The sequence below is a fragment of the Serinus canaria genome, chromosome 8 (genome assembly GCF_022539315.1).
Source record: "Serinus canaria isolate serCan28SL12 chromosome 8, serCan2020, whole genome shotgun sequence".
In the NCBI taxonomy this organism is placed as follows: domain Eukaryota; kingdom Metazoa; phylum Chordata; class Aves; order Passeriformes; family Fringillidae; genus Serinus; species Serinus canaria.
Genome location: NC_066322.1, coordinates 9,745,955 through 9,770,701, shown reverse-complemented (window position 1 = coordinate 9,770,701; position 24,747 = coordinate 9,745,955). Strand labels below are relative to the sequence as shown.

At 45.3% G+C, this 24,747-nt stretch overlaps 1 protein-coding gene, 1 long non-coding RNA gene and 5 other non-coding genes across 9 annotated transcripts; 4 read left to right on the top strand and 3 right to left on the bottom strand.

Moving 5' to 3' along the window:
- The first annotated feature begins 1,516 nt into the window (after positions 1–1,516).
- Positions 1,517–1,631, top strand: LOC115483944 (U5 spliceosomal RNA). Its single transcript, XR_003944695.1, has one exon. It is a non-coding gene; the product is annotated as a U5 spliceosomal RNA (small nuclear RNA).
- A 676-nt stretch (positions 1,632–2,307) lies between these two features.
- Positions 2,308–17,886, top strand: LOC108961786 (uncharacterized). Of its 2 annotated transcripts, none has more exons than XR_007778055.1 (3): positions 2,308–2,429; positions 5,095–5,202; positions 17,739–17,886. It is a non-coding gene; the product is annotated as an uncharacterized LOC108961786 (long non-coding RNA). The 2 variants fall into 2 exon arrangements; XR_007778054.1 differs by lacking the exon at positions 17,739–17,886 and adding an exon at positions 8,596–9,021.
- Positions 2,544–2,657, top strand: LOC115483946 (U5 spliceosomal RNA). The gene has a single exon (XR_003944697.1). It is a non-coding gene; the product is annotated as a U5 spliceosomal RNA (small nuclear RNA).
- LOC115483945 (U5 spliceosomal RNA) lies at positions 3,073–3,187 on the top strand. Its single transcript, XR_003944696.1, has one exon. It is a non-coding gene; the product is annotated as a U5 spliceosomal RNA (small nuclear RNA).
- Positions 5,745–23,140, bottom strand: KIF2C (kinesin family member 2C). Of its 2 annotated transcripts, XM_009088663.4 has the most exons (22): positions 22,352–23,140; positions 22,153–22,247; positions 20,733–20,834; positions 20,471–20,516; positions 18,684–18,725; positions 17,712–17,825; positions 16,863–16,979; positions 16,381–16,481; positions 16,031–16,126; positions 15,090–15,144; positions 14,837–14,999; positions 14,471–14,561; positions 12,784–12,847; positions 11,588–11,679; positions 11,205–11,347; positions 9,589–9,793; positions 9,030–9,140; positions 8,465–8,532; positions 7,155–7,257; positions 6,961–7,077; positions 6,455–6,581; positions 5,745–6,264 (listed from the first exon to the last, which is right to left on the bottom strand). In XM_009088663.4, the coding sequence occupies exons 1-22, from the start codon at positions 22,413–22,415 to the stop codon at positions 6,188–6,190; spliced, it is 2,193 nt and encodes a 730-aa protein (XP_009086911.1). In that variant the 5' UTR covers positions 22,416–23,140; the 3' UTR covers positions 5,745–6,187. The 2 variants fall into 2 exon arrangements, with proteins under 2 accessions (XP_009086911.1, XP_018767920.1); XM_018912375.3 differs by lacking the exon at positions 18,684–18,725.
- Positions 22,845–22,959, bottom strand: LOC115483938 (U5 spliceosomal RNA). The gene has a single exon (XR_003944689.1). It is a non-coding gene; the product is annotated as a U5 spliceosomal RNA (small nuclear RNA).
- A 1,383-nt stretch (positions 23,141–24,523) lies between the features above and the next one.
- On the bottom strand, positions 24,524–24,638 carry LOC115483927 (U5 spliceosomal RNA). The gene has a single exon (XR_003944677.1). It is a non-coding gene; the product is annotated as a U5 spliceosomal RNA (small nuclear RNA).
- Positions 24,639–24,747: the final 109 nt, after the last annotated feature.

Below are 24,747 nucleotides of genomic sequence, written 5' to 3'. Positions count from 1 at the left end.
GATCCAGCAGTGCTGCTCTGGCTGGAAGGAGTTCAGAGTCTCAGCTATTGTTGAGCAGCTGCATTTCATCCCTTTCATTTTTTAACCAGCTCACTTTTGTCACAGTCAATTTGGTGCAATATTGCTGCCTTGCTGGTTGCAATTCCTTGTGTTACAACCACAAAAGAGTTTCCATCCTTACCTGCAGCATCCACCTACTGCAAACTTTCCCAGAGTTCCTCTCTGGGATGGGAGAGTTTTGTAGCTTGCATCTTTTAAAAACATTACAACTTTTTTTTCCTGTTTTTCCTCCTGGGTAGTGGAAGCCAAAACCTGTTAGTCCTGTAGTTCAGAGGACATTCATAGAGGCCATGGGGTGATACATGCTGTCACAGCTTCTTCCAAGAGAGACAAAGCAGCAGGTTTAGTAGTGGGATCTGTAGGAACTCTGTTGGTATGCCAGTGCCAAACTCTGTTTCTGTAAATGGCTGCAGAAGGGCCTTCCTTGGCCACTTACTCCAGCTGAGAATTTTGCTAACTATACTTTAGCTGTGGCTCCTGACAAGGATGGAGAAATTTGGTCCTGGCTGTTTGAGCCACACTTCAAGTGGGATGCGGTACTGGATTTTCTCAGAGTGACAGTGAAACAGCTGAGATGGCTCATCCAGGCTCACCCAGGCACACAAGCTGGCATCTCTTTCTCTGCATAAGGGTGCAAGCCCAGATCAAGTTCTTAAATGCCTCCAACTCAGCAGAAGATCAAAAAGATGCACAGGTTCTGCTGGACTCTGTGGGCCACAGCAATCCCAAGTACTAGAGCCAAGATTCCCAAGGCCTCAAAGCTGTGCTGTTGTGTACCTCCCCCAAGCCCAGCACGGGACTCTGCAGACACTCAGGGTCATGCAGGTGAGCAGTGGTCCTTGCTGGGGGCACCGGGCAGTGTTACCACCTGTGTCCATCCCTGCTCAGGCAGGAGCTGTACCTGTCTCCTCAGAATTCTGGCTGCACTGGGAAGAGAGAACAGTCTGGAGAACACTGTTAAGACCATCCCCGTTACTCTGCCCTTTTCTCCCAGGATATGATAGGAGATGTGTCCTGTCTGTTCATGGAGCCCATGCTGGGTGTGCTCTGCTCAGTACACCTGGAGGCCCAGTACAAAGGTAAGATCTGCCTACCCACCCTGGGTGGTGTGGGCGAACCTGGGCAAGTGTGCCAGGGGCGAAGGACAGGCACATCGAGCGTCCTTGGGGCCCCGATGCTGTCTGGCGGCGACCGATACGGGGCTGGGCGGGGCTGGGCGCCTTATTAGTATTCAAGATAATGTGCATACCCAGGGTGCACCGCGCGGGGGTGCAGCAGACACGGTAAAGTTCGGGCCGTCGCTCCTCGGTACCGCTGATCCGGTGCCAGACTGAGCTCTGACTGCTGCCGGGAGAACGGCACGAGGCAGCAGAGGTCGAACTTTGGGGCAGTGAGGGTCGCTCTATCCTCAGTGGGACAGTCGAGAATGGGTACCTGCCGAGAACCACGTCACGGTATACTCTGGTTTCTCTTCAGATCGTATAAATCTTTCGCCTTTTACTAAAGATTTCCGTGGAGAGGAACAGGCACGAGTGTCGAGAAATTTTTTGAGGCTCCATTTCGGTGGAGCTACCCCTACTTTGGTTAAAAATAGACTAAACTACAATTGTTGGAATGGTGCCACCTCTATCGTGTGCTCCGAAATGAAGAGGTACGCAACAGTAAATGCAGCCTACTCCCGTCCCGCTCTCGGTAGCCTCGACCCTGCCTTCAGGGGTCATTCCGCACCGCCCTTAGCTCCGCCCGGTCGGCCGCCTCACTGCCTGTATCGGGTCAGAAGATGGGCGTGACGGGGCGGGAATCAGGAACCCCTCCTCCCAGCCCGGGCGATACAGGGGAGCAGCTCCGTTCCGCCGCTTCGGACTCCGGAAGAAGCGACAGCCGGGGACCTGCCCGGCTGTCCCTGGCACTCCAGCCCTCCCAAGAGGATAGGAGTAGTGCTTGCGCCCGCTCGGAGCTTAGCACCTTGCGTGGGACCCCGACCGCAAGCCCCCCTCGCTGTCTAGCTCCGATCCGTGGCGGCGGCGTATGGTGGCCTTTCCCGGAGCCGACTTTTTGCCTCTGTGCGGCGTCTCCTTGCCGTACGGACCATGCGACCAGACCCGAGCGCCGCGGGGTCCTTTATCCACTCCCGGCACGCTCTGTCCCCAGCTGCCCAGCTTCGCTCCCCCCGCCCCGGCAGGAGGGCAGGAAGCACCGGGCCTAGTCGGGGCGGGCAGCCTCCTCCCCTTGGTGTGATCAGCGTCCCCGGGCTGCAGTGCGGGCAGAGCACCGGTCCAGCCCCTCCGAGCGCCGCCGCTCCCAATCGGCATGGCTGCGGGCTCGGGCCAGCCGGGCTGTGGTACCGGCGGGGGCTGGTGCTGAGCCGGGTGAGGCGTCGGAAGGAGTGGGAAGTAGGGAAAGGAACTGAGTGAAGGTTGCCATGTCTTGTGGGGCGGCAGCGGGGAGTGGGCACATGCGGAGTGCAACATGGCACATATGGCAAACTCCGGTTTCTCTTCAGATCGTATAAGTCTTTCACCTTTTACTAAACATTTCCGTGGAGAGAAATAAGTACGACTCTTACGAAAATTTTTGTGGCTCCATTACGGTGGAGCTAACCATTTACGGTTAAAGAAAGAGCGAATGCTGATTTCACTGGGGTGGGTTGTTGGTAATTAATTGCGGCAATGGGGAATAGAAGCGATCCCTAGCGGTTCGGACAATGGGGATATTGAACGTGCTGCGGGACGCATGTCAGCAAAACCAACCTGCCCCGCCCCTCCGCCTCCCGCTCACTCCGGCCGCCCCGTTCGGGGCTGATTTGCATGCCCAGGGTGCTCCGCGGCCCCGCCGGTGCCCGGCGTTGCGGCCGCTGCCCCCACCTTGGGCTGTGGGGGCTGCCCGGCGTATGCGTACCGTGGCTCCGGGCCGGGCGGGGATGTGGATGCGGAACCCGCGGGAAAGCTGGCGTCGCCCTCACGTTTGGAGAATGGAGCAGACGCTGGCTATGTCGGAGAGGAAGCTGAGGTTATGCTCTGGTTTCTCTTCAGATCGTATAAATCTTTCGCCTTTTACTAAAGATTTCCGTGGAGAGGAACAGGCACGAGTGTCGAGAAATTTTTTGAGGCTCCATTTCGGTGGAGCTACATTTATTCGGTCAAAAATAGATTCAGTGGCGTGGGAGTTGTGTTGTAGACACCCGGGTTGTCCAACGGTAGGTGAATCTCAAGGTCCGTGGTCACCTGAAGGGCTCAGCCATCACTTTGGACCGTAGAAGATGTGCAGGGTCTGTCGTCTAAGGCGAGGGGTGCCAGCAGCAAGGGCTGCCCGGGTCTAGCCAGGTTGGGGCTGCCTGCAGCGCTAATGCTACCCTGCAGGGCTCCAGAGGTGTGCTGAGGGCTGCTGCACGAGGATGGGGAACAGTTCCAGCGCTGTTTCCTATCCCTGCTCAGCAGTGCAGGCCGCAGTAGCCCAGACTGCCAGAGCTGTGGCATGTGCGTAGATCATTATATGTAGCCACAGTGTTTCCTGAAAAATAACAGCCACCCTCCTTTTATGCTAGCAGAGTAACTCCACCTCTAACATCTAAAAGTGTTTCAAAGCATCATTCTCTCTTTCCTAAGGGTCCACATACACAGGCAGCCACACTTTGGCTGAGACAATATGTTTAACAGGCAGCTGCCACAAAAGCCTTTGGGTGAGACACAGGAGCAGAATCCACAGGACCACAGAAAGAACCTTAGAGAAGTGGCATCCTTTCAGTAGGAAAGGACTGGGACATGTTCCTCCCAGGAAAGATTCACCCATTCACCTCTGGCACTCCTCTCTGTCAAGTCTCCAGCCCTAAGCTGGTTGGAGATGGTTGTGTTTGGGAACGAGGCAGTCACTGCCTGCAGGTAGAAGCGCTCATACCAACCCTGCTCCTGTCACTGGAACTAGCTTGAAATTTTATTTATAGGGAGATGTGAAATCTGACTGGCCTTGTGCGTTGTCATCCTTGGTGGCTGGGCCTGGAAGCAATGTACATCCTGCACAGGGCTGAAGGGTGCTGCATTGCTCATAGCCACTGTATTCCCCACACAGCTGGGAGCCACAGCCAGCAGTGAAACACCCTTTTATAAGATCAGCCACCCACTGGAAAAACTAGTGCCTTACATTGACTGCATGATCCTCAATGAAATTCAGCTATTTGCACTAAAATTGGTTTATTCAGTGTGAATTTCCTGCAGTGTCCACAAGATAGTGCTGTTAGAACACTGTTTCTGGAAAAACAGCTGACAGAAAATGTTTGGTAGGTAGGGAGGCAAAACTGAGTTTTCCAGTGACTTTCTCTTAGAAGAAAGGGTGGTGATGTTTGAGTCCTGGGGTTTTTATGGTGACACAAGAAACTTGCCAGACTTTAGTATACACAAGGAAGCTCCCACTGATCATTAAACAGTTGAGTTGCAGCAAGGCCCAGTTTTAAATGATTGTCAAACCATGCACAGCAGAACATTTATTGTTCATTTTGGGACTCTGTGTTCTACTAAGGCAGGACAGGACCACACCATTTTCCATTGGGATTGCACCCAGAGGCACAAACTCAGGCCACTGGGTGGCTCTTCCCCCATCCAGGGTAGGAGCTGATGGCCTGCAGATTAGAGCAGATATAGGGAAAATAAGCAATATTAGGGGCACAGAGGGAAGGAAGTGGGCAATACTTTGTTCCTTGCACAGGGAAAGGCTGGGTAATCCAAGAGTACTAACACCTGAAGTGGAACAGGATTGTCTTGCTTTTGTCTAGACTTAGTAGGGCATAACAGCCCTTCTGCTCTGGCTGTGCCATCTTAGTATGATGCAGGCAGAGCCTAAGTCCATGTCACCTTTCACAGTTCAGAAACCTTCAGAGTGCTCAGCCCCACTCTGCTCCCAGAACCTTAACTATTGAGCACAAAATGCCCAAGCTGTGGAGGAGGATCATACCAGAGTTGAAGTACTCCTTCTTTAAGTCCTTGTGACTAATGTTTGCTCACATCCCTCAAAGAGCCCTAACACTTTTGCTGTCTTTCCCAGGCCAGCCCTGAAACACTGCACACAACTGATCCTGTCCAGGCTGAATAACTGGCCTCCAATAGAGCTGGCATCTCCAGACACAGCAAGGATGCAGTCCACAGATGACAGGTACAGTGCAGGGGGTGGCCTTGTCACTTAAATTACACCCTTGACTTTCAGAGGGAGAAGATAGCTCTAAGAAAAGAGGGAGTAATGGCAGAAGGGGTATGATGTTTGCATAGCTGCATCCTGTGTGGCTGAACCTAGAGCTCACACAACTATTTTGTGCTTTTGAAGACAAATGCTGAACTGAGCTGAATAAGTAAAAGAGCAGGCACTAGCACATGCCCTACAACTGTTCCTTCCCTGACCTGCTCTTTCCCAGAGGAAGGGTCTGCAGGGCAATCTGGGCCCAGGCTGCACACAAGGGCCATCACAGCACACAGCTACACCTAAGCCACCTTCCCCCTGTTAGGGGATCCCAGCAGCATCTCAAAATTAAGAGACAAAATGTATTTTGAGTGATTTTTATGTAAACATTACAAGTATAAAGACTTTGAAAAGAAACTTCATCCAAGAAATCAGCCTCCCTACCAACAACCAGCCAGTCTTTAGGAGGTGTTAAACTTTACCATAATCAACAAGAAATACTTTTTATAGGACAGATAAGATAGTGAGATCCAAGAACATTTATTTATTCAACTTCTTAAAATACTGGATTTTACGATCACATAGTCCACTTTCTTTCCTTCGAGAAAAGCAAAACTTGTAACAGTTTTGCAATGTTTCAAGCACATCTGGAAAAGGTAATTTAATGTGTAGTTAGTTCTCTTAGGGGAGACCACTGTCACCAGCAAAGGGCTAGCTATCTCAGGCAGAGACTGCAGACTCTCAGGCCCCCTACCCAAGCCTTGCAGTGGCTGCATTTTAGCACTTTGCTGAGTACCCTGATACAGGCCATGAAGAAAAAGGCTGCTATGTTCACTGCCCTTGGGCATGTGACCTGCAGACACCCTACCACATTTAAAACAGGAGTGATACAAACCACTGATAAACATGCAAGACAAGACAAGTGCATGAAAGACTGCTTGTGAACCAGGTTTTGCTGTAATGATTAAGGCCTCTGCCAGCTCATCTGCTTGCTGGCTTGCTCCTCCAGTTGCATGGCAGTCCCCAGGGCATCCAGTGTTTCTGTAAAAAAAGGTAAGAGCAACGGGATGACTGATGAGGAAGCTGAACTCTCCAGAACAGCTGTCAGTCTCAGCAGTCCTCAGCTATGCAGGACTGGGTGCTCAAACCCCCCACAGGTATGCTGGTGCTACTTTCAGGTCCTTGGAAAAGCATTAGTGACAGTACTAGTCAGATACAGGCTTTAACATACCTCTGACACTAAGGAAATTTCTTGAGCTGTCCTCTATGAAGTACTTAGCTCTGCTCACAAAGGTCTCAAGATCATAATCTGGTTTCTCTGTGATTTCCAAGAGGCAGTCAAGTTCAGTAGCCATTTTCTGTATTTACAAGGATAACAGTGATGAGAAATGGACTTTCTAGAAATTCAATTAGTTTCTTCAAATCTGGCAGTCTAATCAACATAGCTAAACTTCTACAGACCAGGAGCCATAAATGCTCATTAGCAGCAAGTTGAGGTTGCTATTTGGAGGGGAAAGGGAATTGGCAAAAGCACTGAAATACTCCAGTTTAACCCCTAGCTTTTCAGCTAGGAGAGAAAACACAGGAAAAAGTTGGCAATGAGGAAAAAGTAGCAAAGTAGCACCAGTAGTACAGCAGCTTGCATTGGTGCCTCCCCAGCAGCACTTGGCCTAGCCAAAGCAAGCTGCTATCAACACATAGAAGGTGGCCTGGGCTGGGTTTGCTGCTCCCCCATACCTGTCTCAGTTCTCTGAGCTGTTCTACAACCTTCTCCTCCCGTTCACTAATTTGAGTCATAACCTCTCGATAGTTGAACATGTGTGGAGAGAGTTCATCCTCCTCATCATTGGATAACTGCAAGAAACAGCCCAGGTAAGAAGAGCAAGTTGTTCCCAGCTTTGAGTTCTGGTTAGCCCACTGCACACACATACATTGAGTGTAAGACCTGAGCTTTCAGTACTGGTCTCAGCCTCCTCAATCTCCATCTGACACTGAGTTTCACCACCTCCATCATGAGGGCTGAGCTCTTTCACTCTGCAACAAGAAGATTTGTCACTCGAATTCATCTTTCATCAGTTTCTTGGCTACAGCATCACAAAGCAGCTGCTGCAATCAATCAATCAGCACTCAGCAAGAAACAATCAGTTGCACTTTAAGAGTCACACAGTTACCATCCCCAGAACAGGCTTACATGGGCAGAAACTCTGGAATACTGTGGGAAGGAAAGCCAGAAGATGTTTGTGTTAAGGAAACTTTCCTGTCTGGCATCCAAGAGCCACTCTGGCAGTTACACTTGCATCAGTTGAGCTGGGACCAAAATCCCTTCACAGCAGGTAGTACATACCCCTTGTATGTGTGTGACTATGCTATAGCAAATATAGTATGAAGGTTACAGTCACAGATTCTTAAGTATGTTAAGTATTTGCAAGTAAGTTAGGCCTGTGAGTGTTGTGCTTATAGTAAAATTCAATAGAATCTTATGTTAAATCATTTAAATTAGGCTATGGATTAAGTGCAGTTAAAATCTTTAGGCCTAAACCATTGGTCAAGTCCAGGGCTATGTTTGACAATGGGGTCACATGAACCTTGTAACTCAAGGGGAGGGTCTCCTTTAGTCCTTTTCATCTTTACCCTTTCTCTTTCTAACCTTACCCCTTTTTCCATTCCCCAGGCTTCCAGGTAGATAATTTAAAGTTTATTTTAATTTTAGATTTATTGATTTTAGTCAATTTTCTCCTCTGTGTGCTTTAACCACCTAGTCAGTAGTAGAGTGAACCTTGCCAACAAACTGTCTTTCATTTAATTTCCAACCTGCTTTTGCTGCTACCTTTGCCAGTGATTCTTTGAATGAACTAAAGCACTTATTCATGACACACATTCTTAGCACACCCTTACAGATAGGTCACAAAGTACTACAAAAAGTAAAGGGCATGGAGATAACCATTCAGGACAGGGTAAACTCCCTACAAGAACCAGGGCAGTCTGAAGTCTAGCATGAGAGGAGATTCCTTTGAGGAAAAGAGACATTACTCATGGTTTTACATCATCTCTATTATGTCTCACATACAACACCCAGGTTGGTTTCATATGACAGCTCTAAGATACTTTGCTCTTAACAACCATCCTCCAGGTTGCCAATACAAACAATACAAGAGAACTTGAGGTTCCAAAGGTCAGAGTAAAAGCAGCTAAAACACCTTTTACAATAAAATTATAATCCCCAGGTCAGAAAGGCCATTACCTGTCAGCATATCTCAGTGTGTTTAAGGTGTATTCACACGAACTCATGCCTGGAGAAATCATTGCTATCTGCAAACACAAAGGAAACCTTAGTGACTCCTGTCTGACTTTTGCTCATTAATGCTCTTGCAGATCTCACCACACAGCTGGGACATTTGAGGACAAAGGGCTGGAGTTGAGACAGCCACATCCATTATTCTTTATGGATTCTGTAGGACATGCCAGCACCCCTGCATCCAACTTTCCACTGTCTTTGTGTGCACCTGCTGTGCTTCACCATCCACAGAAAGCAGAGCCCTTTGAGACCACACCAAGTTGTTTTGCAGATTCACTGTATTAAAAAGATTTCCACAGCCCTGCTTCTACAAGAGCTGGGCACATCTCACAAATTTATCATCTCACTCACCATGGGCAAGTTTCCATCACGAAAATATTTGTGGTTTTTTGTTTGTTTAACAAGATCTAAAGCTTTCTGACTTAAAAAAAAAACCTTTCTGTAGAGGAACATGCAGCTATTTGGTTGAATTATAGAACCCAAGCATTGTGTTTGACATGTGCATACTCACCATGCAGGTCCTTGAGTTTGCTCCTATGAAAGAGTCTCTTAGCACCTGTGTCAGCTTGCTCTCCCGAAAAGGGGTATGAGACTTGTTCTGCCCTAAAGCTCGGATGCACTCCTACAAAAAGACAAGTCTTGTGAACACAGTATTGACACCTCTCTTCAAACAGCTCTGCAAGCTATCAACCACCAACTGCTGGTAAACCCAACAGGCTGAAGAATGGTCACATGTATTGCTCCAAGTTCTTCACAGTCTTTAAAATATACTCCAGGTATCTGACTGTTACAGGACAGTAGTATAGCCATCATATGTCACAAACCACCCCCCACTAAAAAAGGTCATATTGAATGAAGCTTGAAATAGCGGTACTGGTGTCTGGCCTGACAAGACTGCCCTACTTTCCTGGAAACCTTCTAAATGGAAATACACTCTATTTTTAGGTTGCTCACATCCTAAACTAATACTTTTTTGGTTTTTTCCTTTTACTGGAATGAAACAGAACAGATAATCCCAGAGTCAAAATCCACATGCAAGTTATCACTCTGGTCCAGGAGTTGTAGCTCACCTTCAAAGCTAGCAAGCTCTTATTGATTTCAGCACCTTCCATCCGTGTCTGCCGATCAGCATTAGATGTGTCTGCCCCCCTTTCATTTCCTGCCAGATCCACCAAGGAAAATTTGCCAATCATTTGTCCTCTTCGGCGCAGGATGATTTGGAAGCAGGCATGTGACCGGGAAGAGCTGGCATTTGCAAATGTCTGCCCAGATGTCCTACAGCAGAGATGCAAACAAGCCTTAGGAATGTGTAACAAAACAAAAGGTCTTGACAGCACTAGATAAGACCTGTAGCCATTCAATTAACCTCTTAGGGTTTATCCCACACATTAATACCTTTAAGTTTGTGTAAACTATAGAATTGCTTCTGATATAAGAGCACAGAACTACTGTGTGAAAAATACCAACCTGCACCCTGGTTATAGAAATTTAAAGCTATTTATGCTGCCTGGCTCAACTCAGCCAGCCTACATTGGAATGCCTTTCTGAGTGCTAAAGCCTCACTTGCACTTGAGCTGGAAGTCACACCTTCAGCACACCACATGTCATTTTCCTAATGCATCTGCCATTATACAGTAAGCTCAGCCAAGCTCCCCACTAAACAGCATTAGCTGTGCTAGCACATTACAATCTTGGTAAATCCCTTTCTCCAGCCAAGCTGGCTTGGCACTTCACCTCTGCTGTGCAGCTGCACCTGCCCCATCACTGCAAGGCACAGTGACATCTTTTAAATTAAATCTCCCTGTGACCTTCTTTATCATTTATACCCTGAGAATGCTGGCAGGTTCACTGTCCCACTGTCATCCCTGCTGCAGGGGAAAAGCAGGGGAAAAAGGAGGGAGTAGCCTGAAATGTAAAAACAGTTCATGACTAAATTACTAGCCAAAAAAGGCTGCACAGAATGCTGAATAAGCTTTTAGGATGTGCCTATTTGCCCACACAGTGCAATACAGAAGCCAAGAAGCTCTCATTTGCCTACAAACATTTCCACAGTAGTGGCAACTTAACTGAAGCAGATAACACTTGGTAATACAGATTTTTAGCTCCCAATTAAAGATACCAGTATGATGGCAGAGCTGCCCCTACCACAGCCTTTCCTGCCAGGATGATGTGCCAAGCCTACAGTTGTCCCTTGGCACCTGCTTTCAAGGACTCTTTAGACAGGATTCCTGAACAACATGCAGTATTTTTGTTGCCATTGGAATAGCTCGTCTGGCCTGCAGTTAAGCCAAACCATTTTTGCAATTATGGTTCATACCAGCTGCTGTTCCTTGATCTTACAAGCCCACAGGGAGCTACTTGAATTCCTGCAGACTAGCTAATACTAGAAAGCACCAAGGTAGCCATTGCCTCCCGTGAAAGGTTTCTCTTGTTGGAGTTCCATGAGGATATATGAAGGAGGAGCTCTGACACTTTCTATGGGAGGCAGGCTGAACCCGCCCTTTCTACTCCATTGTTGTGTAACCACTCCCTGGTATTCATGCAGAGGTGCTGCTCAGTGCCTTTCCTGGGAACAATAACCTTCTGTTTAAATCTCAAAGCACCAGCTACAGCCATCATATATGCTTTTCTAAACATGGAGATGCAACAGGACACGACTCCTTTTATAAGTTTTAAGTCACCAAACCTGCAGGCACTGCCCATCGAGATCATTCTGATGACATCCTCAGCACAGCTAACTGGTTTTTCTTGGAGACCAACAACCTGGACCTGTTGCTTGCCATCCTCCAGAACTCGAAGTTTGGCCTTCTTATTCAAGAGGTCAAACACCTATATTTAGGCAAAAAGATTGAGGCAAATCTGAACAAGGACTCCTTATAAGTATTTTTCCCTGTCTTTGTATAAAGCTATATAGAAACAGCATCTTTAACATAGACTTCAAATTCAAATCAAAACATACCTATATAAACAATACATAGAACTATAGAAAGTATGACATTTGATTCAACTACTTATGAAATATTCAACCAAAGAAATCAGGTCAAGATTTAAAAATAAAAAGAGTCTTACTTTTCCATTGTATATTTCAAAGAAAGTCACATAGACTTCCAGATTCTGATTCCTGTACCTGGGCTGGTTTAGGAGGAGGAAGACATCTTGTGCTAGTGAGGAAAGACAGAAGTTTAGTTAACTGGTTTAAAGCACATTCTAGTTGCTACTTGATCTACTGTCAAACACTGCACAGCTATAAGGCAGTGTCTAGCACTGAGTGACAGTCATCCAAACAAATGCTAACAATCAGTGCTGTGCTACCATCTGGAGAACAGATTGAGCAGCATCCTCACCCAGGGACTGAAAACAGGGAAATACAGGAGTTTCAACTGCTAATGCCACCCACAGACAACAATCCTTATTGCTCTGAGGGAACACTGGGATCCTCTATTGTTTTGGACAGGCTGAAAAAGTCACGTGTTTGTGTTTCAAGTACATCTTGCAGAAAGTTTAGAAAACATGCACTGAACATCTGCATTGCTGAAGTTTGGCGACAATATACCAGCCTAGTTGACCCTGTGGCTGAATCCAGTGCAGCTTTTCACAATTAGGCTCCAGATTTTGAAGCTGAGCTGAAAAGAAAAGACTCCTTCCAGGCCAGTCATAACTATTTCTGAGATCAGCCAACAGTTGTTCCTGCTACACCTGCCTTGCTGCTGACTAAGTTCACACTGTCTTTCTAAAGGGAAGGTAAAGGTGAGGTTTTGTGGTACTTTCCAGACATTATATCAAGGAGGGTCTTCTAAGCATTTATTTTCTGAAGTAATTTTGGACATGCTAGTTTTTTTTGCATGCTACTTTTTTTTTTTGCAAAGAAACACAATACATACATCCTTTTGCCTAACAAATTTTATATCACAAATGGGTGGAGTTGTGTTGTACCCAGATATGTCTGAGACAAAAGTAAGGCAGAAGAATCAAAATTAAATGGTTCTGCCCAGCAAATGCCTAACTAAAAAATGTATCAGAAACAAGTAGCTTCTGGTGAGTTCAGTATGGATGTAGACATTTACAGGCAAGAGGAAAAATATTTTGTGAAACAAATGAAAAAATAATCATACCTCCTGCAAACACCAGCTCTTATTACTGAAAACACAAATACTTTATGTATCTTCTACTGGACATGTTTAAAATAACCATAAAAAACGTATCTTCTCTAGTTATGAAAAATAAGCATTAATCTGATTTTTGTATGCATTGAAGAATCAACTCACAGGCAAAAGCATATATGCCCCTTGAGGCATTCTGGCCTCTCCCACAGAAGTCTCCACCCATAGTCTGTGAAGAGAAAAGGCCAGAGGTCAGGCATGGCACCAACAAGTCAGCCTAGCTGATCTTAGTCCCAAAACAGACTAGGAAGTTACCACAGATAAACCCTAATGCCAGCAAGATTACTGGAATGCAGTGCCAAATTAGTTTGCAGCTTCCCAATCAGTTCAAAAAGAAGATCTGGCCTACACAAAGCAGTGCACCTGTAAGGCTCTGGGGTGCAGAGCCAAAGCAGCTGTTCCTCCAAGGAAACTACATTGACAGTGCAACCAAACAGCCTCTAGACAGAAGAGAAAGCTTCATTTGTTAGGATCTAGGTCAAAACATTTTTACAACTACTTGCAAAAGTTAACATGAAGATACAAATTTAGAGCAGACAATACCTTTAACTCCTTTGACCAAAGTATCTTTAATTATAAAAAAAAATTCAGTCAGTGCTATCCTAGTGACTTGCTCTAGCACTGTTATTTAAAACACAGCTGAATCCCATGACACATTCTCAATCTACCAGAGTTTAAATGTGCAGCATTCCAGCCTCAAGGTAAAGCTGTTGTCCCTGCACTAGTTTTGCCCTAGGACTGGGAAGGGAAAGTAACTTCACCTATGATTTTAGTGCATCACAGCTGTATTCCTGTAATGAAGCTCAGGTAAGCAGGTTTCTCTGCCCTTTCCAGTGCAATGAAGGCAGCTATGTTCAAACTTGTAAAAAGCTCCAACTTCTTGTCTGGATTACTGGAAAAGATCCACAGCTCACTACATAACACTAAAGATAGGAGGTCCTAGCCTAAAACTTGCCTCTATCACTGAACAACAGCAATGACTGTCTGATTACTCAAAGCAGTGCATTAGCCCAGTCCAGTGCAGATCACTGTGGTTTGAGGTAAATGCTTCTTGCAGGACAGGACAGTACATTTGACTCCACTAACATGCTGTGAAGCTTCTTCCCCATAGTTCCCAGAAGAAGAAAGTTAAAGACAACAGCTGTTGAAAGTTTAGAGCAAGCTTTCTCTTTTCAGACAAAAGAATTTTCACAACTCTTAAAGCTGTAACTGTTAGACTGGAAGGGTGGTTAGAAAGCAAATACACTAACTCACCCCCTTCACAAAAGATACCAGTTCACTTATATATTTATGTGCATCATGAGGCTTATTTTTATATAATTGCTAAATTCTTTGGAATGCCTCCAAGCTCAAAGTGCAGGAGAGACTGGCCTATGTCTCAGATGTAGGCTAATAGCACCTCTATACAGACAGGAGTTAAACAGCAACAGGCACTTGAGGCAAGGAATAGCCATGACTAAAACTGACCAATCAATACATCCTAAATCTTTGAAAAGCCAGATTTTCTTTTTTATAAAGAGAAAAAAATAATTTTATATTTCTTATTTTTTTTTTTCTAAAAAGAGTTTTTCTAAATCTTTTGAAAAGCCAGTGCAGTTTTCCACACAACCTCAAAGGAAACCCACTAGTACATAAAGCTACAGAAAGAGTTAACATCTTACAAAGTATTAGCTTTAAGACAATAAACCCAAGGTCCAAAATTCTTACACAATCCTACTCATGCTCAAGCATCAGGAAGCTTTGAAATACTTTATTAAAGCTAGAAAATTTGAGACCTTGGAGAAAAACTTACATGTGTCTTGCCACTGCCTGTCTGGCCATATGCAAAGCATGTTGCCTTCCCGCCCTCAAAGATGGTCTCTACAAGAGGTCTAGCAGTGAATCTGAATATTCAAAAGATAAAAAATTAGTTACAGCAAGTATTTCATACACTGCTTCATCATCAGTTTTAACAAGAAACGAAACTAAAAAAATAAGCAAATCCTTAGGCAATCAACAAGGCAATGCCAAAACTAAGCCTTAGACTTTTCAGTCCTTCAGCTTCCTCCGAAAAGGATTCTAATACTTATTTCAAGTAAGTTTCTTAAGCTTAGATGCCATCTGGCCACAGCTCCATGCTTTTATCTGAAAGTCATTTCCAGTAAGCAGCAAGCATTACCTGTACACCATTTCATTCGAAGCAGTTTCATCAAATGAAAAATCAAATCTAAATGTTTGGGTTTCAAGGTATTTCGTTAGGTCCACTTTCTGCTTTGGCTCATGCACCATCAGGACACACTTGCTCGGAACAGTAACCACATCACATTCCTTTTTTTGAAGTTCTGTTGACAGAAAAGACCCTCAGTTTTAATGAAAACAGTTTGAACAAAGTCAAACTGTTCAAGACAGAGCTGTTTGGTCAGTATACTCACCTTGCTTATTGAGAGGGCGCTTTCTCACACAGACACAAATCCTGTGCTCTTCTATCTAAAAGAAAAGTAAGAAAATAAGTAAATATTTCCCAATTACACTCACTCTTTATTACAGAGAGACCCAGTGCTCCCTCACATCCATTTTTCTTTATGCTGACCAGAGTTGCTTCTGAGCTGACCCACTCATGCAGGGATGTCAGTCTTAAAGTGCATTCAGTGCAAAAGCAACACTACAAATAATTTACCTTTATGCAGCAGTCTCCAGCATGTAAGATAGAAATGCTTTCCAGCAAAATTTATTATATCAATACTGCAGCTAAGGTCAAGTAATTATTCAGGCAAATTAATACTTTCATTTACCCCAGAGGTTTTTGGTAACCTGGAGTTCTTTACTGATGCAGCAGGTTGAGCTGTTTGTGCAGCACAGCTACACATCAGATGAGCTGGGAAGTGCATATGCCATTGGGTGAGACAGAAGGGAAAGGTAACAAGCTCTTCTCCTGTCACACAAGCAATAGGTACACAGGGTGTTTTAATGGCTGAGGGTACTGACCAAGCCAGGGTTCTCTAGTTTACAACCTCTACTTTTGCTCCTCCACTTTTTGACATATTTAAAAATTGATCAACATGTTCTGTAATAGGTCAACAGACTATTTTACCTATTCCTACAAAAATGGCTGTGCAACTGATGGTCACACATCATTACATGATAATTGTTGAGCCACAGACTCTTCACTAGTGACAAAGTAAAAAAAGACAGCTTAGCCCTAAATAGGGAAGGGAAGTGACCTTACAGATAACTCCAACTTCCTCAAGCTCACAATATGCTCAGAGGATTTCCAAGGTGCAGCGATGCACCAACTGCTTGAAGCCAACATTTTCAGTACAAAATAGAGAAGTCTGTCCACAGGCTGCAGTTAGTAGCTTCAGTATTTACTTACTGGATCGCTTATAGATATTGGCTGGCAGTTTAAAGTTGCTCTGAATGCCTGGATCATACGTGCAAATTCCCAGTTTGGACAGGTGCTGTCAAACTCCTGCATGGAAAACCATGAATGTGAATGCAATTGATCTATTACAGCAAAAAAAGGCCACAGAGACTATTAAACAAGCAGGTGTATGTAATTCAAAGCATTTTACAAGATTCACAACTTCCTAAAATCAGAATCAATCTATCCTTACATAGAGCTTTCTAAGAACAAAGCCTGTCCAAAATATGTTTTGGTTTCAACTGCTGTAGTACAGGGTCCTATAGTATTTCCCCTTACAGGTGTATTGTAGAGTACTCCACCTGTGCTCGTTTTATCCTGATTTCACTATTTTGAGCTCTCTTTTCTTCTCTCTTGGTTCTCATTTTCTCCATCTCTCTCACAATGTTAGATCTTCTTCGAACTAGATAAAATGAAAACAGTTCCTTGGGTTAAAATTTCATACAAGGTTTTAAGCATAAAGACAAATATTTCAACTTTTCCAGGTTGCTGACAGACTAGCTCATACAGCAAACAATCATGTTCAGAAGGATGGCCATTAATTTTGCAGCACTTCCTTCCCAAACCAGATCTATCACAGAAACTACCTTAGAAGTCACACTACCATTCAGCATTTCTGAGGCAATACCACTATAACAGAATTACACATCTGTAATAAAAAGTAATCAAGATATTCTGTCTTGCTGCCAAAGTCACCTTTTCGAAAGTCTCTGAGTACACAAAGCAGCAATCAGTGATTCACTGCTGACTGATGAGTCAGTCTTTACCCACTACTCCCTGGTACCTGGGCTCACTGAGCAGCTCGTTCTAGCAGCAGGCAGATGATTCTCTGTATTTCCATTTACTGTTGCCAGTGAAGCTTCTGGAACACAACTCAGCCCAGTAAGCCTAGTTCGGCCAGCTGCAGAAAGAAGCAAAGCCAGACCAAAACCAATAATTAGATTGCAAAGATCAATAATAATTTTGTGATTTGTAAAGCCTCATAGACCACAGGCATTTCTCAACTCCTGCAGCAGGAGAGTGAACTATCTATAACTTGTGGTAAATGTGCGCATAAACTTTAAAATCCTTTGCCAAAAACCAATTTTCATGCAATGCTGCAAATCAACTAGTCAAGAATATAGTATCAAGCTTATTTCAGTGTTTTTGTAGAACTTAACATGCAAGGCATGCCCTCAGCTATTCTCAGGGTAGCCTAGTAAAATAAATTACTACAATTTTGTATTCAAGGAGGCTCAAGTTCTTGCTTTACTCAGCCAGTATAGGTAAAACTACTACCAATATGGTTACAGGGTGTGTTGTCAGCAGTATTTAAGCTCTTTTCTTCCCACTCTAGCACCATGAATACCATTTTATGCTATTATGCAGATAGCACATCCACCCAATTTGCCCAACCATAGCTCTTTGACTAAGAAAGTGCATTATGCACAACATTGTTTCCAAACCCCTTTGGAAAACACTTCAGGCAGGAGCCCTGGATATTTGCATAGGGGCAGACCTCTAGGTCTCTCATTTTATCTATGAAAAAGTTCAGGTTGCTCTCCCACTGGGATTTACAGTTTGAGTAATTAAATGCACTCAAAGTGAAAATTGTTTCACTTTAAGAATTTACTGGACTGTTTTCTCCACTTACCAGCCAAATATTTTCTGGTTTGCACAGAAGTGGAGGGATCTACTGCCATCTCATCTTCCTGGAAGCCACACTGGGGTTCTGTGATAGCAGACATCCTGGAACGGCCACGCACAGCTTTGGAAACAGGAATCCAGAGACACTCAAGACACTTGCAATTAATCAGTTGTTCACAAAGTACAGAGCAGTGGAGAAGAATGTGTGGTTAAAAGGATCTTTCCCAGCAGCAAAGTGCAGGACAAAGCAAAGCATGTGGGTGAAAAGTGGTCAATAAACCCACCACGACAGAAAAGCAAACAGTTCATTCCAGATTTGCAATTCCAATGAATTTCTTTCAGATCCTGCTAAGGATTCACATAAGGATATGACAGTTCCAGCACCCTAACAATACCTAGGAAGGAGGAAGTTTCAAGTCAGAGAACCACTAAATCCTCTGAAGCCCCACACTTGCAGGGCTGTATGAATTAACTCTTTGATGGTGACGTGGGCACAGCAGCCTGGCAACAGGCCATGGACAACACTGTGCCCACCCACCATGAGGGCACACACACACAGGCTGTGTGTGGTGCACAGTAGGCTGGGAGCTCCATGGCACTACAGTCAGTTAAAAACCCTGCATAACCACAACAGCAAATCTTTGAAAACGGTCCTTTTGTAGGCAGCCTCCATTTTCACATGCCAAGGTATTTCTTTTGCTGAGATCAAGTTCTTTACACAGCTTCCTAGGACAAGGATTGGAATGTTTACCTCGATAGATTTGTTTTGAAAAAAGCAAATCTGATATGAAAAAGAAAGTGTGATATGCAAGCTAGAACTCCCTTCACCTCTCATGACCAACAATTATTAGAATTTATCCAGAATGAATAATTTATTTCAAAGGACACCAGATTTGTTAGAGACCAAGGGTTCTTTTCAATTCTGAATCAAATTCCTTAGAACCATACACAAAATTCATTGTCCCTGTTAACTTTTTACCTTGAATCTTCTGCTCATGTGCAGAGACATTAGATGTGACTGCTGCAATTTTAGAAACAAAAAGCATCAGTTTCATTAGACTCAGAAAGAGCATTTTATTCCATTTTTTCTTGTCCCACATGCCCAGACCTGATCTCATATCACACTCAACAACACTGTTTCTATAAATGCTGGTGCTCCTTGACAGGCAGATTAACTGGAGGATTCACTCCATCTAAATGGGTTTGATTCAAGTGATTCTTGTATGTGAAGATATTCGGCATCTCAAAAATTCCTTTTGATTTGTGGGACTGACCCAATATCTATTCCTTAATTAATTCTGAAAGCACTGTTTCTGCTTCTCTCCTTTCCTGAATAAGATGGAGACCGACACCTGCTGATCTTCTTTAATTTGTTTATAGTCTAAGAACATGAGTGAAGCTGATGTTAGCTTTCTAAATGGTGCAGTGCAGAGTTTGCAATGGGACAGATACTCTGACACTCCTGGGCTTTAGGTAGTTACAACAATAGAAATTATTTGACAAATACTGAAAACACTACTGCTCTAAGCTCTGAGCAGAGACAAGATTTACCACTAGGACAGGCAACAGATATTTTAGTTATGCAATTAGATTCTATACTTCAGGAGAGCTGTGACCTCTGCAAGGACATGTTTCCATCAGCCACTGACTGGATTAACACACATTGCGTTTTCCAGCTGGCTATCCAGTTCTATTAACAGACCTATATATAGACACTCATGACTTCACCACATTTTGCTTGTCAGTCCACAAAAATTATGGAGTTCTCTCAATCTGAGAAAGATCAGGATCTGTACTGTACTCCAGTACAGAACAGCTTCTTACACATTAGGATTCTTGGATAACTCCTGCCCCTCTGCTGCCAGGGAATTTGTACTGCTGTCTTCTGCGACCAGCTTCCCTGTCTCTCATTGCATGCAACAGAAGAGGCTAAACGTGCCCAGATGTTTTGTTTACAGCTCAGCTGAATGAAGAAGCACAATTTTTGGCTAACCATGCAGTTTAAGAGAATCGTTAAATCAGCAATCATTCAACCTCAGCATCATACAGTGTATTACAAATAGACCTGTAATGCTGCCATTTGCAATTCAAAAAGCCTAAAGAGTCAGCTAATAAAGCTAAGAGAACATAGAAAATAGATGTTTTCTAACTCCTGACACCTCAGAAAGAACAATTTCTTAGCAATCCCACAGTGACAGCTCTATCTACCCTTCTGGCTTTGCTCAACACATTGTCCTGACATGCAATCAGGGAGCTGGGCACACCAGCTGGCACTTTGGCTGCCTGCTCTGAAAAGTCTCCAAGCATAAAGCTCTACTTATTGTCCAGGGAGACTGCTTGATGAGGAGACATACATTTGTCACCACGATTTCTTTTCTATTCCTTTCTACTCTCATTCTGACACTTGTAATCTTAATAACTGCCACTTAACTTCTATTGTTTGTGGCATTTTCAAAGTTCCATACAGAGCTTTAAAACTCACTGCAACAGCAACTGCCTAGTGACATTTAAAGCAGGGAATAACTACAGCAATACTGGAGAAGAGGAGAACACAAGAACAAAGCCCAGCTCACAGGAGCAGGACAGCAACCTGTCAGGAGAGTTCCTGCCCTCAGGAGTCCAAACATGTCCTGGTATGAGACATTTGTTAGCAGTGCCCAAACGAGCAGCCTTATGATGCACTAAAATACAATACCATGGCCCCAGTGAAAGGCCAGCACAGTTCCACAAGGGCATAGCAGAGGAAAAAAAAAAAAAATTTCTCACCTTCCCGAGGAGCAGGAATTTTTGAAATGGTTCTACGCTTCTGTTTCTGAAAAACAAGGAATGCCATAAGCAACTGGAGTAAGCAGCAAACACCTAGCACTGCTCTTCAGGGCAACATTAATACAACAAGAATTTCTGACCAAAGCACAACTATGAGACAGAAAAGCAAGTTTGAGATCTCAATTTTAAGACAGAGTATTATATAGAACAAGACCTATGCATTAGTACCTTAGAAAAAACAAAACTACTTTAAAGCACTTACCTGTAAAGTTACATTGTCTTGCAAGGGAACATTCTCTTTCACATCAGCAGGAGGTAGTTCTAATAATTCAGGATTTATTGCAATGACATCATTAATATCAACCTGCAAGAGCAAAGGCAGGATTTCACATGGTAGAATACTGCTGCTTCCATTTTGGGACTGGTTTTTTTTTTTTAATCTGGACTTTCAGTGAAGGCAAACCATTACAATTGCTTGGAAGAGCAAAACAGTAGTTCCTATTCCATTTGAACTATCTGGTACATCTAAATACACCAGACAAAATGTGCTAGTTAAGCCATTTACCCTCATCTGCCAAACACCACACAGCTCTGCAGGTGCCATAGAACACTTCTGAAGAGAAGGGCAAAGCCCATTTGGCATCCCCTGCTCTAATCTCCCACTGCTAATCTTAGTAAATCTCAGCAGCTCTGTAACTTCTGTGCTAGGAGAGCATTAAGTGTTTACTGTGTGATTGTGCTTACCAAAATAAACGTCAAAGAGCTGCTTAGACTCTGGGAAATGAAGGATTCAGCATTTAATCCATAACTTAATTCACCTGTATCTTCACTTGCTACTGCAAACAATTTCACCTGGGACTAGCTATTCCTGACTGAGCCCCATGTGAAATCATAATTCTGCCTTCACCTCAACAAATGCACAGCATATACACATAAGAAAATTGTTGGATTTTGAAGTATCTTCCTAAAGACTTAACATTTTAACACATAAATGCAATTTAGCCAATAATTATATCCGAATCTGTATATTTTTTATATTTGAATGCAGCAGGCACATGCACAGAGTAAGATTTGGTTTCTAACAACCAGCCAATGGCAACTTTTAAGATTTTCACTGAAATCCCAAGTCTCTATTTCTAGAGACACCAGAAGGACAAGTACATTTGCTGAGTATCAGACTTGTTTAAGTGTCAGGAATTCAGCCATATTATCTACAAATGCCCCAGACTCCCCTCTCTCCCATCCCATCTCACACTGTATTTATTTCACATTGATGCAAAAATTCAGGAAATCAAACCCAGCCCTGTTAACACAGCACCTTATTAGTAACAGATTTTAAGGAAAGCCTGAAGGCTATGGAGTAAGACACGGAAAGCCAACAAACAGAGCTGGCAAACTGGAACCTTAGGAGCCTTGGGACAGTCGACAGTGCGAGAGGCCCAACACCTCCTTGATCCCTCTGAAAGGCAAAGAGTGCAGCTTTGGCACTGCAGCTCTCACACTTTGCCTTAGCACGTCTAGAGCATTGCTTCCGTTACGTATAAAACAAAGAGAGCACAGAGCGAGCTGCAGCAGCGCAGGGGCAGAAGCACCGGGCCGCTCCTGGTGAGCCCCGGGCTGCCGGGGCCCAGCGGCATCGGAGCACCCGGGGAAGAAGGAGGCCGCGAGCAGTCCGCACTCACCTCTTTGCCTTTAGTGGCACCACCCTCAGACCACTCCACAGTCACGCAAGAGTGCTCCACGTTCACTACCTTCACCGTGGCCTTATGGATTAAGCCTGGAAAAAGCCAGCGTTAAGCCCAAACCTGGCCGCCCAGACTCCCGCGGGCGGCGGAGACCAGGAGCCTGCAGACGCCCCATTCCCCACTCCTCACTCCTTACCACTGCTCCGCTGGATGTTAATAACGACGCCAGGATAGACGTTGCAGCAGAAGCGGGAGTCCATGGCTCGGGGACAGGAACCACGTCCCGCCCCAGCTGCGAGACACCCGCACAGCAACCGCCGCCGGTTTAAACCTCGCGCGCCGACGTGCCGCGCGGCCTGCCGGGAGTCGCCCAGCGACTACATCTCCCGGCAGGCCAGGCGGCGAGGCGTGGCTGCTGGGAGATAGAGTCCCAGAGAGCGGGCCGTGACACGCCGCGCCGCCGCTCCCGGGGAAGGGAGGTTGGGGCGATCAGTTTTGCCGTAGCGGTGCAGCTTGGGGTGGTCGGAGGCATCGTCCCGGGACGGGCTCGGGGCTAGCAGAAGATCGAGATGCGGATACGTACTCCGTAGAGACGTCAGCGTAGAAGAACAACATAGCAATTTAGAAAGCTTAGAGGTAGTAGGGGTTTTTCGAATGCAAGTTTTTCTGTTTTTTACCAAAGTAGGGGTAGCTCCACCGAAATGGAGCCTCAAAAAATTTCTCGACACTCGTGCCTGTTCCTCTCCACGGAAATCTTTAGTAAAAGGCGAAAGATTTATACGATCTGAAGAGAAACCAGAGTATGCCAATCCCATCCTCCCGGACATTGCCGGTGTCTGCTCCACCCCGCCTAGGTCAGGGCGATATACAGCGTTCCCCCCCGCGCCGCTCCCGGCTCCCCCATCCCCGGCCCGGCTCCGGAGGGGCACACACCGGACAGCAACCTCAGCTCGGGCAGCGGCCGCAGCGCCGGACACACAGGCTCCGGACACCGGCGGCGCCGCGGGGCACTCTGGGTATGCAAATCAGGCCGGTAGCAGGGCGGGGCGGCCTCAGCCGCAGCAGGGCTGGCGCGTCCCCGTCGTGGTTTGACCCCAGCGGGACACCGTGGAGCCTCTCGCTGGCTGCCCCACCCTGCTGGAGGGACAGAAGGGAGAGACTTATGGGTTGAGACTAAGAAGTTTAATAATAAAAGCAAAATAGTATTAAAGTAAAAATTGTAAGGAAAATAAAATAGAATCACGAAATGGTCTAGCTTAGACGGGATCTGAAAGATCATCTAGTTCCTATCCCTATGCCTTGAGTAGGCACACCTCCTATTAGACCAGATCACTCAAAGCCCTATCCAACTTGGTCTTGGGCACTTCCAGAGACAGGGCAGCTACTTCCTTAAACAACCTGTTCCAATGCCTTGCTACCCTCACAGTAAAGAATTCCTTTCTAATATTCAACCTAAATCTCTCCCCTTTTAATTTTAAAGCGTTCTCTCTTGCTCTATCACTGCATGCCTTTACAAAGTCATTATCTCTTTTTTTTTAATAGGCCCCTTTTAAGTATTGGATGGCCTCAATAAGATCTTTCCAAAACCTTTTCTCTTCCAGGCTCAACAACCCCAGGTGTCTCAGCCCGTCTTCACAGGAGAGAGGCTCCAGCACTCATAATTTTCACAGCCTCCTCTGGATCTGCTGCAACATATCCATGTCTTTCCTGTACTGGGGACCAGAGAGTTGGATTCAGCAGTAAAGGGCAGAATTGCCTCCTCTGACCTGCTGCCCAGGATGCAGTTGGCTTTCTGGGATGCAACTGCTCACTCTTGGTTCGTGTCCAGCTTTTCACCCATAAGAACCCCCACTTCTTTCTCATCAGACCTAGTCTCAGTGAGTTTTCCAGTATGTGTTCTCCAGTTCTTGTGTCTGGCATTGTCCAGACCCAGAGGCAGGACAGGGCACTTGGACTTGTTGAACTTCATGAGGTTCCTGTGGGCCCAAGTTTGTCTAGGTCCTCCTGTCCTTTAGGTGTGTCACCCACACCACTCAGCTAGCAAACTGGCTGCGGGTGCATTCACTCCTAATGTCTGTGTCATTGATAAAGATATTAAAAGCCAGCCCCAAGTCACCTGTCTCCACCTGGCTATAAGGTCAATGCCCGCAGCACCCTGACCGCACCCCATCAAGTAATTCCTATAATCTGTCCATGAAACCTGAACACGGGTGGTGGAGGAGGATTCAAATTCCCTTTTTGCTAATTTATGCTAGTCGAGCGTGTTTGATAATGACGTCTCACTCCCTTAGTTTGCTCTGCCTATGTACCCCACAGTAACCTTCCTTAAAGATTTCTTTATTTTTCTATTTTTTACCAAAGTAGGGGTAGCTCCACCGAAATGGAGCCTCAAAAAATTTCTCGACACTCGTGCCTGTTCCTCTCCACGGAAATCTTTAGTAAAAGGCGAAAGATTTATACGATCTGAAGAGAAACCAGAGTATAACATGGCTTCCTTTCGCGCACGGCCCGTCCCTCGGCTGTCCCGCTCCAGAACATGGCGACTTGCCGGCGGCCTGCCTGGCTCTCCCGCCGCCCCGGTCTGTTGTTCCT